The sequence below is a fragment of the Nymphalis io genome, chromosome 17 (assembly GCF_905147045.1).
Source record: "Nymphalis io chromosome 17, ilAglIoxx1.1, whole genome shotgun sequence".
Taxonomy (NCBI): Eukaryota; Metazoa; Arthropoda; class Insecta; order Lepidoptera; family Nymphalidae; genus Nymphalis; species Nymphalis io.
This window is the reverse complement of record NC_065904.1, coordinates 5,115,039-5,128,416: the sequence shown is the minus strand read 5'-3', so window position 1 is coordinate 5,128,416 and position 13,378 is coordinate 5,115,039. Positions and strand designations below refer to the sequence as shown.

General features: G+C 36.6%; 1 protein-coding gene across 1 annotated transcript in view; it reads left to right on the top strand.

Annotated features, from left to right (window-relative positions):
* The window catches only part of LOC126775142 (cell adhesion molecule Dscam2), a 232,919-nt gene that overhangs the window by 209,887 nt on the left and 9,654 nt on the right, over positions 1-13,378 (top strand). The window contains exons 13-22 of the mRNA XM_050496926.1: positions 340-501; positions 1,787-2,086; positions 2,162-2,281; positions 3,123-3,296; positions 7,856-8,006; positions 8,280-8,430; positions 8,990-9,119; positions 9,513-9,680; positions 10,079-10,209; positions 10,530-10,740. Of these exons, the coding sequence (XP_050352883.1) occupies positions 340-501; positions 1,787-2,086; positions 2,162-2,281; positions 3,123-3,296; positions 7,856-8,006; positions 8,280-8,430; positions 8,990-9,119; positions 9,513-9,680; positions 10,079-10,209; positions 10,530-10,740 (1,698 nt within the window). The remainder of the gene's footprint in view (positions 1-339; positions 502-1,786; positions 2,087-2,161; positions 2,282-3,122; positions 3,297-7,855; positions 8,007-8,279; positions 8,431-8,989; positions 9,120-9,512; positions 9,681-10,078; positions 10,210-10,529; positions 10,741-13,378) is intronic.

The following is a 13,378-nucleotide window of genomic DNA, read 5'->3' as shown; positions in this document are numbered from 1 at the left end:
ATATTTACGGAGCTGGCCAGAAAGCGCGTCATATTTCGGAACAACTTTTAACTCAAACAGTAGCAAATATTTTTATAAATTCAACTCTGAATTTTGTATTATGAGTAAAATATCATAAAATGCAATTAAAAAACTAAGTTTTATTTCGTAACTTTTAACATAAAACTATTCAGTATTACGACACCTAATAATTACTGCAATATACCATGTTTGCCAACCATGTGCAATATACCCATATATATAACCCCAATATATATGTGTAATCAGTGACTTAAAATGTTGCCAGTTATGGTTTCTGTATTTTTTTTATTTGGTCTTAATAAATGATATAAATTTCAGATGGTCAAACTCTTCCCTTAAACCGCCGACAGAAGGTGTTTCCAAACGGAACCCTTATAGTAGAGCAGACGCAAAGAGGAGAAGATGCTGGGACATACACCTGCCAAGCAGCCAACAGACAACGACACGTAGCACGGAGAGATGTAGAAGTGCAAATATTAGGTAAGTTATATAGTTATTAGTAAACTAACATCGAAAATTGTTGTACATTTTATTATTGCTTATTATAATAGGGAGAATTAAACTAAGATTAACGATAAGCTTTAAATTAAAGCCTATATGAGAACAACTCTTTTTTAAATATTTTAGTGCTCACGGCGGATGGTTTTTACATGACCTATTTTTATGTATATTTTATATACCAAACGATCGATCGATATAACCAAATGGGGTTCATCGAGTAATTCACACTATTATTCTCATACCATGAATTAGCTGCATAAATATATAATTGTAAACGAGAAAACAGTTATTTATAAAACGTAATAAATCTTTGCAAGAACATATTACTATATATTGTAACATATTGCTCAAGCAACAACATTTGTTCTATGGCTTATGATATTAGTAATATGATCCTGCGACGTTATTTATTCTTTACACATAATCCTGTACCTATATATATATAAACATTATACGAAAATAATTAATCAATTAACAGACACGTTACCACCGAAATAAGAGAGATTAGTCGAAAATGTATATTTATAATTATCATTAATTATTCCTTAAGGACGTCGCTCGCAGGGACAGGGGGATTTTTTTTCCACAGTATGCTTAATAATAAACCGAATGTATATTATCCAAACGCAAAAAAATATGAAAACTAAAATATTTTTATCTAAATATATCGAACAATAAAAGTAAATTATTTTTATTTCTTTTTTCAATAATTGAACTTAAATATGTAATTAAGTTATTTTTGTAACCGTAAAATTTATTACGCACCTCCTATATTTTTTACTACAATAGTTACATATTTTCTAGGCTTTATTTTCGTAGGAACGTTGCCAAATAAAACTTTATCAGGAGCTTTCATAAATCAAAAAACTAATAGAAATGTTTTATGTCTCAACTCGATTCTAATGTTGAAGCTGAATTTTGACATAAACTGTCTCATTTCCCCAAACAAGATTTAAAGCTCCATAAAATCACGAATTCAAGAGACTGAAATTACTCATCCGTAATTCATTAAGGTTATCACGTTTACCATTCTACTGGTACCTACGGAGCTTTAAACTTTCTCGGTTATAAGGGAAATAAAAAACCCCGAAAAGACCCCGAGACGATATTTAAAATTCCTGAACTGTAGCAAAAGATTTCTCACTAATTATTCGTAAAAAAACAACAGGGCCTGAATATTGTTACGTGACTAGAAATTTTTTAACGGATTAAATAGAATTAAGAATCGGACTGTACAGTTTTGTAATTATTGTTTGTTTACCAGTGCGACCAAAGATATTGCCGATTCAGCCGTTGACGAATTTATTGAGGGAGGGAATGAGAGCGGCTATTTCCTGTCAGATATTGGAAGGCGATTTGCCAATTGCATTCCGTTGGGAGAAAAATGGACAGCCTGTGACGTCATCGCCATACGCTCCAAGTGGTATAATAACAAGGAGAATGGACGAATACAGCGCATCACTTGTGATTGAACACATAACGTCACTCCACAGCGGAAATTATACGTGCATAGCTTCAAACGTTGCGGGATCTGAACGATTCACGGTACCGTTAACAGTAAATGGTAAGATCTTAATGTAGTTTTGATATATCCTTGTGACGAAAGTCTGAATCACACATGCAATATTTTTTTATATAGTTCCGCCGCGATGGCGACTGGAACCGACAGATGTGGCAGTAGCAGCGGGTCAGGATGTTACTTTGCAATGCCAAGCTGATGGTTATCCCAAGCCGAATATCACTTGGAAAAAAGCTGTTGGTAAGTTGAGAATAAAAAAAAGACGATCCATTATTATTTTCTGTTTCTAGTGACAATTTGACCCTTTTTTACGCTGGAAAAACTCGTTACGCGTTTCCCACACGGGAACAGTGGGGGGCTCGCCGATGTCCAAGGCGCCGAGTGCGCCCCGAACATCGGAATACCCATTAAAAAACCAGCGGGTACCCTTTCCATCTTAATCGTGACGTTCTGACTGATCGACAATTTGACCCTAGAATAACCTTCTAATTATACAGTAGAAATTGAATATATTGGCTTTTATATATTGTGCATATTTTAGGTTGCCATATAGACTAAATTGTTGCTTTCAACTTACAAAAATATATATAAAGCAGTCTCATCAAAATTATGTACGGTTAAAAGATGATAATAATGAGGAAAATATATTTGTTTGGTTAATTATTTATAATAATATCTTTTTAAGAAATTACAATTTCTTTTACTTTTACGAAATAGTCTATAGAATAAGTTAATTTTAACCGTAGATGATTTCATAACTGGAAAAGGTAATGAGTTTCCATGTGTTTAATTTATGTATAAATCACCGTGTGCTAAAGTAACCGAAGGCAAAAATCGCGAGGAAACCTGCAAGTGTCGGATGTTATTTTGCCATATATATCGACCTACCCGCAACAGCGTTAAAAAATAAGCTACAAACCTTCTCCGCAAGAGAAAAAGAAGCCTTCGCTCCGTTGTTTGACACCTACGAGCTGTTGCTTTAAAAAATAATAACAATTGCAATTTTACAAAAAATAATCTTATTTAATATAATTTAAATTTTTTACTAATTACTAATGCAACTTTTAAAAATCTTCAACAGGTAACACTCCAGGTGAATATAAGGATTTCATGTTCGAAGGCAGTTCTCGTGTTCTCGAGAATGGCTCGCTCGTCTTTGAACGGGTCGCTAAGGACAGCGAAGGTCACTACTTGTGTGAAGCAAGGAACGACATCGGTGCAGGATTGAGCAAGCTTATCTTCTTCAAAGTCAACGGTGAGTTATAATTTATTCTAGCAGCATAATAATAATACTATATTTCGCGAGCTATATCATTCATGTTATATACTTTAGGGGGAGAGGATTAGATAAAAAAGTAGCCTATGGGGTTCAAGCTTGTTTTATACCAAATTTTATCAAAATCGGTTTAGTGATTTAGACTTGAAAGCGTAACAGACAGAGAAAACTACTTTCGCATTTATATTATTAGTATAGATTTATAACTTATTTACTTTCGACACAAAGATGTGAAAGTTAAGAGTCTAAGTTCTATGTCATCAACATCCTATTAATTCACAATTCTCATCTTAAACTCCCTTATTACCTTCCATCAAGTATTTTTGTGGCCAAACGAAAATCTTTAGACACTATAGAAATCCGGGAAAATAAAAAGCTACTTATATGTATTAAATGAATAATGATAACTTATTAACGTCCATAGATTACAACGTTAACGTCATATCCTCGAGCTTAAGATCAACTGGATATATTAATTGTATTTTACCGGGTCGGGATAAAATCAACGAATACTACAGATGACAATTCTAATGAATTAATAAAATATTCAAGTGTTTTTTTACGAAAGTCTAGTTTCATGGAAATGTTCCTCGAGTAATTTATTACAAACAAATTAAATTGTGAAGTCACTTTAAATAAATTTAATTTTAATAAAAAGTTAATTAAGTTGATAGAAAAAGAAAACTACTCATAGCTGGATCTTTATTCCAGCAAGAAATGCGGAATCTTTTTTAGATAAATACCAAACGTCTGGAATGTTCTGATAGTAGGATTCTTTTGCGTTGGTCACGCGCTGGTTGAATGAAAATTCTTTATTTCTTATTGCTGATACGAGATCTGAAAATAATAAAATTTTATGAAGAATTAAAAGGTATTTTCTTAACTATTTCTTCGATCGATTAATTCTTGAACTTATTTTATAACACGTGTATAATATAAGTTGTCTGTCTATCTCTATCTATAGTTGTTATTTTATTAACCATTACGTAATTTAGTTTTAAATTATTATATATTTAATTATTATTATTTATGTGCATTTTAAAATGCGAAAGGGCATTTTAAAATACAATGCATAAAAATATAGAATTTTATTTAAAATACGAGTAAGAAAAAACAGAAATAGAATATTTATGTAAAATTTACTGTGCAATATATTTTCAAATTCTTTATATAACGTGATATCAAATCACTCGCCTGTAAATAATATTGTGAGGAAAAGTTCCAATATTGTTTTAGTATGGAATAATAAAATTACCTCAGACAATGGTATAAAGTGCCAAGTTTTTGCGACGTATTGTCTCCGCAGTTTTCTTTATTAAGTATTGTTTGAGAATAACTTCATCTGCTTGGACAGGAAGGCAGCTTCCTATAAAACTCAGATTCATACAAAAATTAAAAACGAAATAAGTTTAAACTTAAGTTGAAGAGTTTCTTGACTTTATCGTTTCAATTATTTTTTACTAAAGTTAGACAAATCTAGCTACATCATTCAACAAATATTTTCTTGCAGATATTTTCATGGATTGATTACAATTGTCGTGTAATTCCTGAATTATATTATATGAAATAATTTATATGAAAACTTTTACAATATCTAAACATAGGTTCGATTATTATTTTAGTGCTCACGGCAGCTTTATTGACCATAAAGCTTGGAGTTGTTTATGTACTTTAAAATCTTTACCTCATAATTAAACATGTATTTTTTTTTATTTATACATTTCGTACTTCTTTTCGTTTTTAAAAACCAAGATAACAACACCATTTTTTTTTAATTTCATTATATTTTAAAATCTTAATGGATATGCGTGGATCTTTGACTACACTGCCTGGGCAGCTCGTATCAAAAACGAAAAAATGTCTGGTTATCAGTCAAGACGATAATGTCATCAAAATTCATATTTAAAGCTTACAACGAATACCTAATTTTAGTCATAACACCATATAAATATATATTAATTATTTTAACATAAAATACCTCCAAAAAGTAGGCATTTTATAGGAAATTAGACCGACAGATAACCAATTATCTTCAATTACTATATGCAGCGATCACGTATAAAATATTTTATAAGGTAATTAGAGAAATCCAAGAAGACAACAAAGGCGGTTCAATTGTTGGCGACGGAAGTCGACGCGTTTGTGCAGAAAACTCAATGGTCGTACGTCGCAATACGTCTCCTCTTTATTGGAAAACGAGACAGTTGGCTTCCACTAGAATAACTCCGTGTACGTGTTTGTATTCGGTGATATTGGCTTTTGTGGAGCAAATATATCTCTATCCATTACAACGTCGTCGCACCGCGAACTGTGCTGTGTTAGTAATTTGATTTACGTTTATCGCTATTTAATTTTATTGTTTAGACAGATTATAACGACTAGCTAATCATTAACATTACAGTGACATTAGTAACAGCCTTCATATGTACTACAAGTCCAAGACTTACTTGGAATTTTTTTTATGTTATCGGTAAACGGACGGGTGAATGGGCCACCTGATGTTAAGTGGTCACCACCGCACATAGACATTAGCGATGTAAGAAATATTAACCATTCCTTACTTCGCCAATAGGCCACCAACCGTGGGAACAAAGATATTATGTCCATTGTGCTTGTAGTTACATTAGCTCACTCATCCTTCAAACTGGAACACAACAATATTAAGTATTGCTATTTAGCGGTAGAATATCTGATGAGTGGGTATAACCTACCCAGACGGGCTTGCACGAAGCCCTACCACCTAGAAAATCTATCGATTTTTTACTTTCCTATTGATTATTTTAAGCAATCTAAACTTTTATACTACATTTATGATATTTGAGGTGGATATATGTATGTATGTGGATTAAGGATTTGATTTTGATGATTTTTAACTGTATCTTATTATTTACAAGAAAATAATATAAGAATTGAAATGAATTGCTTACCAGATATCTGGATATTGTTAAAATACAAAAAGTAACGGTGTGACAGTAAAACATATGTATCAGTAACGTGAACTGTAGCTGCACAAGTGCCGGACCACAATACTGTGTACAAATAAAATCGCATCCCAGCTGCACCGGTGTCGCGCCGGCACCGCACCGGAGCGTCTAAACCGCCAATCCCGCGTTGAATACTAAACCAGAGATTGCAGTTCAATAGGGCATAATCGTAAATGCAACGTCTGTTAACAATAAATAAATAATGAAACAACAATGTACATACAATGTAAATAAAATAAAACAAAAAAAAAACCTTTAGTTTCTACATCAAATATATAAATGGGGCAGTGTTATTATGTTTCAGAATCAGATCATTATTAATTTTATATGCGACATAGCTTATCTTATAACTAATTTATCTTCCCAAACACGTCGATTCAATCCGAATTGATAACATTCGATTGTTATACCACTTCAGTATTCAATCTGAACAAGCCAAACAAACATTACGTAAATATTAACATGGATTATTCGTGAGCCGAAGTAAAACAGGGGTTCAATTTATGCAAAACTAACAAGTTTGTAGGTGTTTTGGCACTGGCTAGGAGTTTTCTCAGTTCGGACCTCCGCTACGGTCACGTATCGGACGGTTTGTAAACATTTGAGCATTCGAGCGAATCGTGTTCAGCCAATTTCATTTTATCGTACCTTTGTTTTTAGCACATAGCTTCTAATGTAGTTCGAAGTTACACCTTCGGAATGTTAAGTTACTGTTTATTATGAATTACAATATAACTTGATAAATACATAATAATATGTTCATGATTAAAATATGAACAGTGAAAAAATAATCATAGAGAAATAGAAGGCGTGGAGTAGTGACTACATTAAACCTATTATTATTATTATTTGACGAGCCGGTTGGCGTGGTTGGTAGATACTTGCCTTTCACGCCGAAGGTTGTGGTTTCGATTCCCACCCAGGACAGACATTTGTGTGCATGAACATGTCTGTTTGTCCTGAGTTTGGGTGTAATTATATATATAAGTATGTATTTACAAAAGAAAAATAGTATATGTAGTATATCAGTTGTCTGGTTTCCATAGCACAAGCCCTGTACAAGCTTAATTTGGGATCAGATCAGGCCGTGCGTGAAAAATGTCCCAGGATTTTATTATTATTATTATATACTAATATTATTATTATATAATACTCAATGAATAAAAACTAAACATACTCATTTTAATATACTAAAAATGAAGTATTATTTACATTACAATTTTCTAATACAGCAAGGATGAGATTAAAAATACATAATATAAGCAAACTATTTTTACAATTTATACAATAAAGGATTCTGCTGTTTTGCTGTTCTCTCGTATCTAATTAATTTATCTCATACACTAAAATTCGTTATTTGATTAGAACATTTAAAATTATGTTTAGGTACAATGTAAAATACAAAAATTAAGTTAATACATTTAACTTATTATCATCCATATTAAGATAAGAAAAGGTACATAATGAATCCAAATAAGCGATATAATTACTACTATTTTATATACAGCATAATATATTTAAAACCTTGACATAATTTCAAACACACTTTCACAGCCCCAGCACGTTTCCCCATGAAGAGTAAAACTGTGCAAGTGACAGCTGGTGAAGCGGCTCATCTACAATGCGCTGCTTCAGGTGACGCACCCCTAGAAGTAAGCTGGCGAAGTCCCCACCACCACACGATCGCACACCACCTCGACCAACGGTTCGTTAAATTAATAAATTGACTGTCTATTGTTTACTCTCGCATTGCTAGAACTTAGCTTAAGCTATGTGGATTTTTAAAAGAGACATAAGAAGGATTTAATATACATATAAATTATAAAATTAAAAATCTATTAACAGCTCTTACAATAATAATTATAATTGATATACAAAAAGTAGTTACTTGCTATTAATGTTGCTATCAATTCTAATCTAGGGAATGTACCTAGACTTCTGATCGTTGCTATAATATTAAAAACTTTTTCATTTTTAGTTACACAATAAGGGAACAGGTTCTGGACGACGGTTTGGTATCAGAACTAAGTATACTGCAGACCTACCGACAGGACACAGGAGCGTTGACCTGTCGCGCTTCTAATGCGTATGGTCAGGATGAAATGCTGATACATCTTGTTGTTCAGGAGGTTAGAAATTATATTAAGGACCTAGTAACCTGAAGACGAGCCGGTTGGCGTGGTTGGTGAATGCTTGCCTTTCACGCCGAAGGTTGTGGGTTCGATTCCCACCCAGGACAGATGTTTGTGTGCATGAACATGTCTGTTTGTCCTGAGTCTGGGTGTAATTATCTATTTAAGATACAAAAGAAAAATAGTATATGTAGTATATCAGTTGTCTGGTTTCCATAGTACAAGCTCTGTACAAGCTGAATTTGGAATCAGATGGCCGTATGTAAAAAAGTCCCAGGATATTATTATTATTACATTAATAAAATCGAACAAAGAGTTATCAAAACAAATTAAGTTTAAGTTAAATTGATTTAAAGTTTATTTTATTTTTATTAAAAAAAAAATTAAACAAATAAAGTAAATTTTTCCTATATTAGCAACAAAGTTTCAAAGTGTTGTTGTTTTAAAGTGAAACACAGTGATTTCCAAAATATTCCAAAACGTTGTACATATTAAACCCGTATTAGCAATTACGTAATAAAATTTCGCACTATGTTAACTTACACTAAACTTTTAGGTTCCAGAAATGCCGAAGAACATAAGAATTATAGACCAGCAATCCAGATCTATACAAATATCTTGGACACAACCATATGCGGGAAATAGCCCTATCATCAACTACATCGTTCAATATAAAGAAGCTCCAGGTAGGCATAATATCGGTCGTATCATCGCGAAATAAAATTTTAGTGTCATGGCTTCCCCCCGCTTCTCGCAATGGAGTCTTAGTTGGGTACACGTTGTATATGAGTGTCATCGAAGATGGAATCATTATTCTCACACTATTAAAATCTAAAACACATCAACAAATAATAGGGTCTATAAATTTCATTAAAAATTTTCATAAATAATCGCAAACGACTACTACGCAACTACTTTTGCAAGGGTTGTTAATGAAAATTTCGGACTTTTTAATTCTCTAATTGCTGTCTTGCAAAATAATAATTTTCTAGAAAATTTCCCTTAATCTCAACGTATTTCGCAAAAATTGAGAAACTAAAATGATTAGAATTTCGCAAGTAACTCAATCAAAATTACAGAGTCGTGGCCGACCACACCACAAAAAGTCATAGTACCCGGCAGCGTGACATCAGCGAGTGTGCAGAATCTACAACCGGCTACATCCTATCACTTAAGAATTATCGCTGAAAACAGACTTGGACAAAGCGAACCCAGCCAGTTGGTGCAAGTCACTACAACAGAAGAAGGTAAGAAAAAAACATTGAAATATCAAAAGAAATATTTCAGCCACCTCGGCTTAAATAAAAACTCTTTTAACTTATATGTTTTATAATATAATTACTCAACTTCGATACTGTTAAATTTTAATAATGATTAAACCGAAACGGATAAAATAATGATAATATTATCAATAAAATTTTCCCAAAAATAGTTTACATTAGTAGAATAAAATGAATATTTAATTAATACATAATTAATAATAATTACAGGCACAAGGGATATAACATTTGATTGGTGACGTAAGCGATGGTTAACATTTCTTACAATGCCAATGTCTATGGGCGTTGGTGACCATTTACCATCAGGTGGCCCATATGCTCGTCCGCCTTCCTACTCTATATAAAAATATATTTCTATGTTTCAGTACCAAGCGGTCCACCCTTAGACGTTCGTGTTGAAGCAAAAAGTTCAACAGAACTCACAGTGAGTTGGGATCCGCCCCAACGGGATCTTTGGAATGGAAATATTTTAGGATACTACGTAGGATTTCAAGAAGTAAGTTTAAGAATTCTCTTAGTAACGTACCTAAACGAAAACTAACGCAATTAAATTAATACTAAAAATTATTTAATAATCGCATACCCAAAACTAGTTTCACCAAAAAATCTTCATCGTGGTCACTTTCTTAAAATAAAATTCTTTTCGAGAGGCTGTTATTTCGGGATCTAACCTCTCTCCAGTCGTGATAGATTGCCGTCGGACTAGGAACGTGTAGGGCCTACATACCTTTGTATTATAATATCTCCTAAGCAGTAGCAATAGAGATTCGCAGCTAAAATTCGACCAGAAAGGCATTAACTAACCGAGGGTCACAGCTCAACAGCAACAGCACGGCGCTGAGCGCGAGCGGGCCGGGCGGCGCGGCGTACACCGTGCGCACGGTGGAGGGCGCGGGCACGGCGCGCGCGCGCACGGCGCTGGCGGGGCTGCAGAAGCACGCCGCCTACGCCGTTGTGGTGCAGGCCTACAACAGCCGCGGCGCCGGGCCTGCCTCACCGCCCACCACTGCCACCACCATGGAAGATGGTGAGCAGATTCCACAGACTTTACTCATTGTATTACTTTGTATCTTGATAAATGATCATAGATATTTTTTAAGCTTGTATGCAATGTATTATCAATCAATCAACAGCCAATCGTTGTCCACTGCTGAACATAGGCCTCTCCCAAGGTGCGCCAAAGCTCCCTGTCCTCCGCCTTCCGCATCCAGTTGGTGCCCGCCACCTTCTTAAGGTCGTCGGTCCACCTGGCTGGAGGGCGCCCTACGCTGCGCTTGCCGATTCGCGGTCTCCACTCTAGGACTCGTCTGTTCCAACGGCCATCGGTCCTACGACATACGTGACCAGCCCACTGCCACTTCAGCCTGCTAATTTTGCAAGCTATGTCGGTGACTCCGGTTCTTTTCCGGATAATCTCATTTCTGATCTTATCCTTCAAAGATACTCCGAGCATAGCTCGCTCCATAGCACGCTGAGCGACTTTGAATTTGTGGACTAGTCCCGCAGTTAGTGTCCACGTTTCGGCACCGTATGTCATGGCAGGTAAGACGCATTGGTTGAAGACTTTCGTCTTCAAACATTGCGGTATAGACGACTTGAGGACTTGACGAAGGTTGCCAAATGCTGCCCATCCCAAGCGAATTCTTCGATCGGCTTCCTTCTCGAAGTTGTTCCTACCGACTTGTATTATCTGTCCTAGGTAGTTATATTCACTAACAACTTCGAGAGGTTTCCCCTCGACGTATATCGGTCCCGGCACGACATGCCTATTGAACATGACCTTGGTCTTGTCCAAGTTCATACCGAGACCGACACGCCGGGAAGACTCGCCTAGGCTACGCAGCATTTCGGTGAGTTGTTCCAGCGACTCTGCTATGATGACGATATCGTCGGCAAATCGAAGGTGTGAGATGTACTCGCCGTTTACATTGACTCCATACCTAGTCCAATCCAGCGTTTTGAAAACGTCTTCCAACGCGTTGGTGAACAGTTTCGGGGATATTACATCCCCCTGTCTCACCCCTCTGCGCAGTTGGATCGCCTTCGTCTTACAGTCCTGGATGTGGACAGTCATTGTAGCGGCGTTGTACAGACATCTCAGTACCTCGATATATCTCCAATCGATATGACATCTCTGCAATGAGTCGAGCACTGCCCAGGTTTCGATGGAGTCGAAGGCTTTCTCGTAGTCCACAAATGCCATACACAGCGGCTGATTGTACTCTTCGGTCTTCTGCACAATCTGCCGAACAGTATGGATGTGGTCCACGGTGCTGTAGCCTGATCGAAAGCCGGCTTGCTCTGGGGGCTGGAACTCGTCAAGTCGTCTGGCGAGACGGTTCGTGACGACTCTTGAGAACAGCTTATACACGTGACTCAGGAGGGAGATTGGTCTGTAGTTTTTCAAGAGGGTTTTATCACCTTTCTTGAAAAACAGTACCACCTCACTCCCGCTCCACGTTTCCGGGGTCTTGCCATGTTGGATGACGGAATTAAAGAGGCTTGCTAGCTCTTTCAGGACCGGAGTCCCGCCTGCCTTAAGCAACTCTGTTGTGATTCCGTCATCTCCCGGAGCTTTGTTGTTTTTAAGCTGTTCTAGAGCCGACCTAATCTCTCCTTGGTCAACGACCGGGAGCTCCCCGGAGTAATGGCGCATAAGAGGGGCGCGCTGGTCATCAATACTGATTCCCACGGGTTTATCCGATCTTGAAGAGAACAACTGCCCATAAAACCTCTCTACTTCTCCGACAATCTCAGGCCTAGAGGTAACGACTTCCAACATTTTCAGTTTTAAGTTTTGTCAGACGCGGCCTCCCAAACTTGCGAGCGAACACTTTCGATCCCCGATTTTGCTCAATCGCAGCCTTGATGGCACGGGTATTGGAGTTCCGGAGATCACGTCGCGTGTCTCAGCAGAGAGTTTTGGTGCGTTGTCTCTTCTCTGTGGCGGAAAACACTTGCGGGATGTGTTTTGCAGTATTTTGACCAGCGTGTCGGTTCTCTCATCAATGCTGCTTATGGTTTCCAACGCGGTGAATTGATTTTGAAGTTCCATTTGGAACTTTTCGGAGCCTTGAGCAGCTTGGAGCATGGTAGGTCGGAGAGTAGACCTCATCATTCTCGATCTTTCGGCTTTTAAGTCGATATTTAGAGTGCCTCGAACCAAGCGGTGATCACTTCCGGTATTAAACTTGTTGATCACTGAAATATCTCTAAATATGTGCCTTTTATTCGAAATGATAAAGTCTATCTCGTTCCTTGTCACGTTATCGGGGCTTCGCCAGGTCCACCTCCTCTGAGGCTTCTTTTGAAAGAAAGAATTCATCAAAAAAAGCCCCTGCGCTTCGAGAAAGTTTACCAGCATTTGCCCCCTGTGATTTCTGCAGCCCAAGCCGTAAGGTCCGACTTTCGATTCACCGCTATCTTGTACTCCCACTTTAGCATTAAAGTCTCCCATAACAACATTGTAGTCTGCCTTCGAGGTGTCGTTGAGGGCCTTTGCGATGTCCTCGTACATCGCTTCGACCACATCATCAGAGTATGTCGAAGTTGGCGCATATACCTGTACGACCTTCAGGGAGTACCTGTCGGAAAGTTTTAGGACAAGGTACGCTACCCGGTTTGATACACTACTGATTTCCACAATGCTGCTAATGAGATCCTTT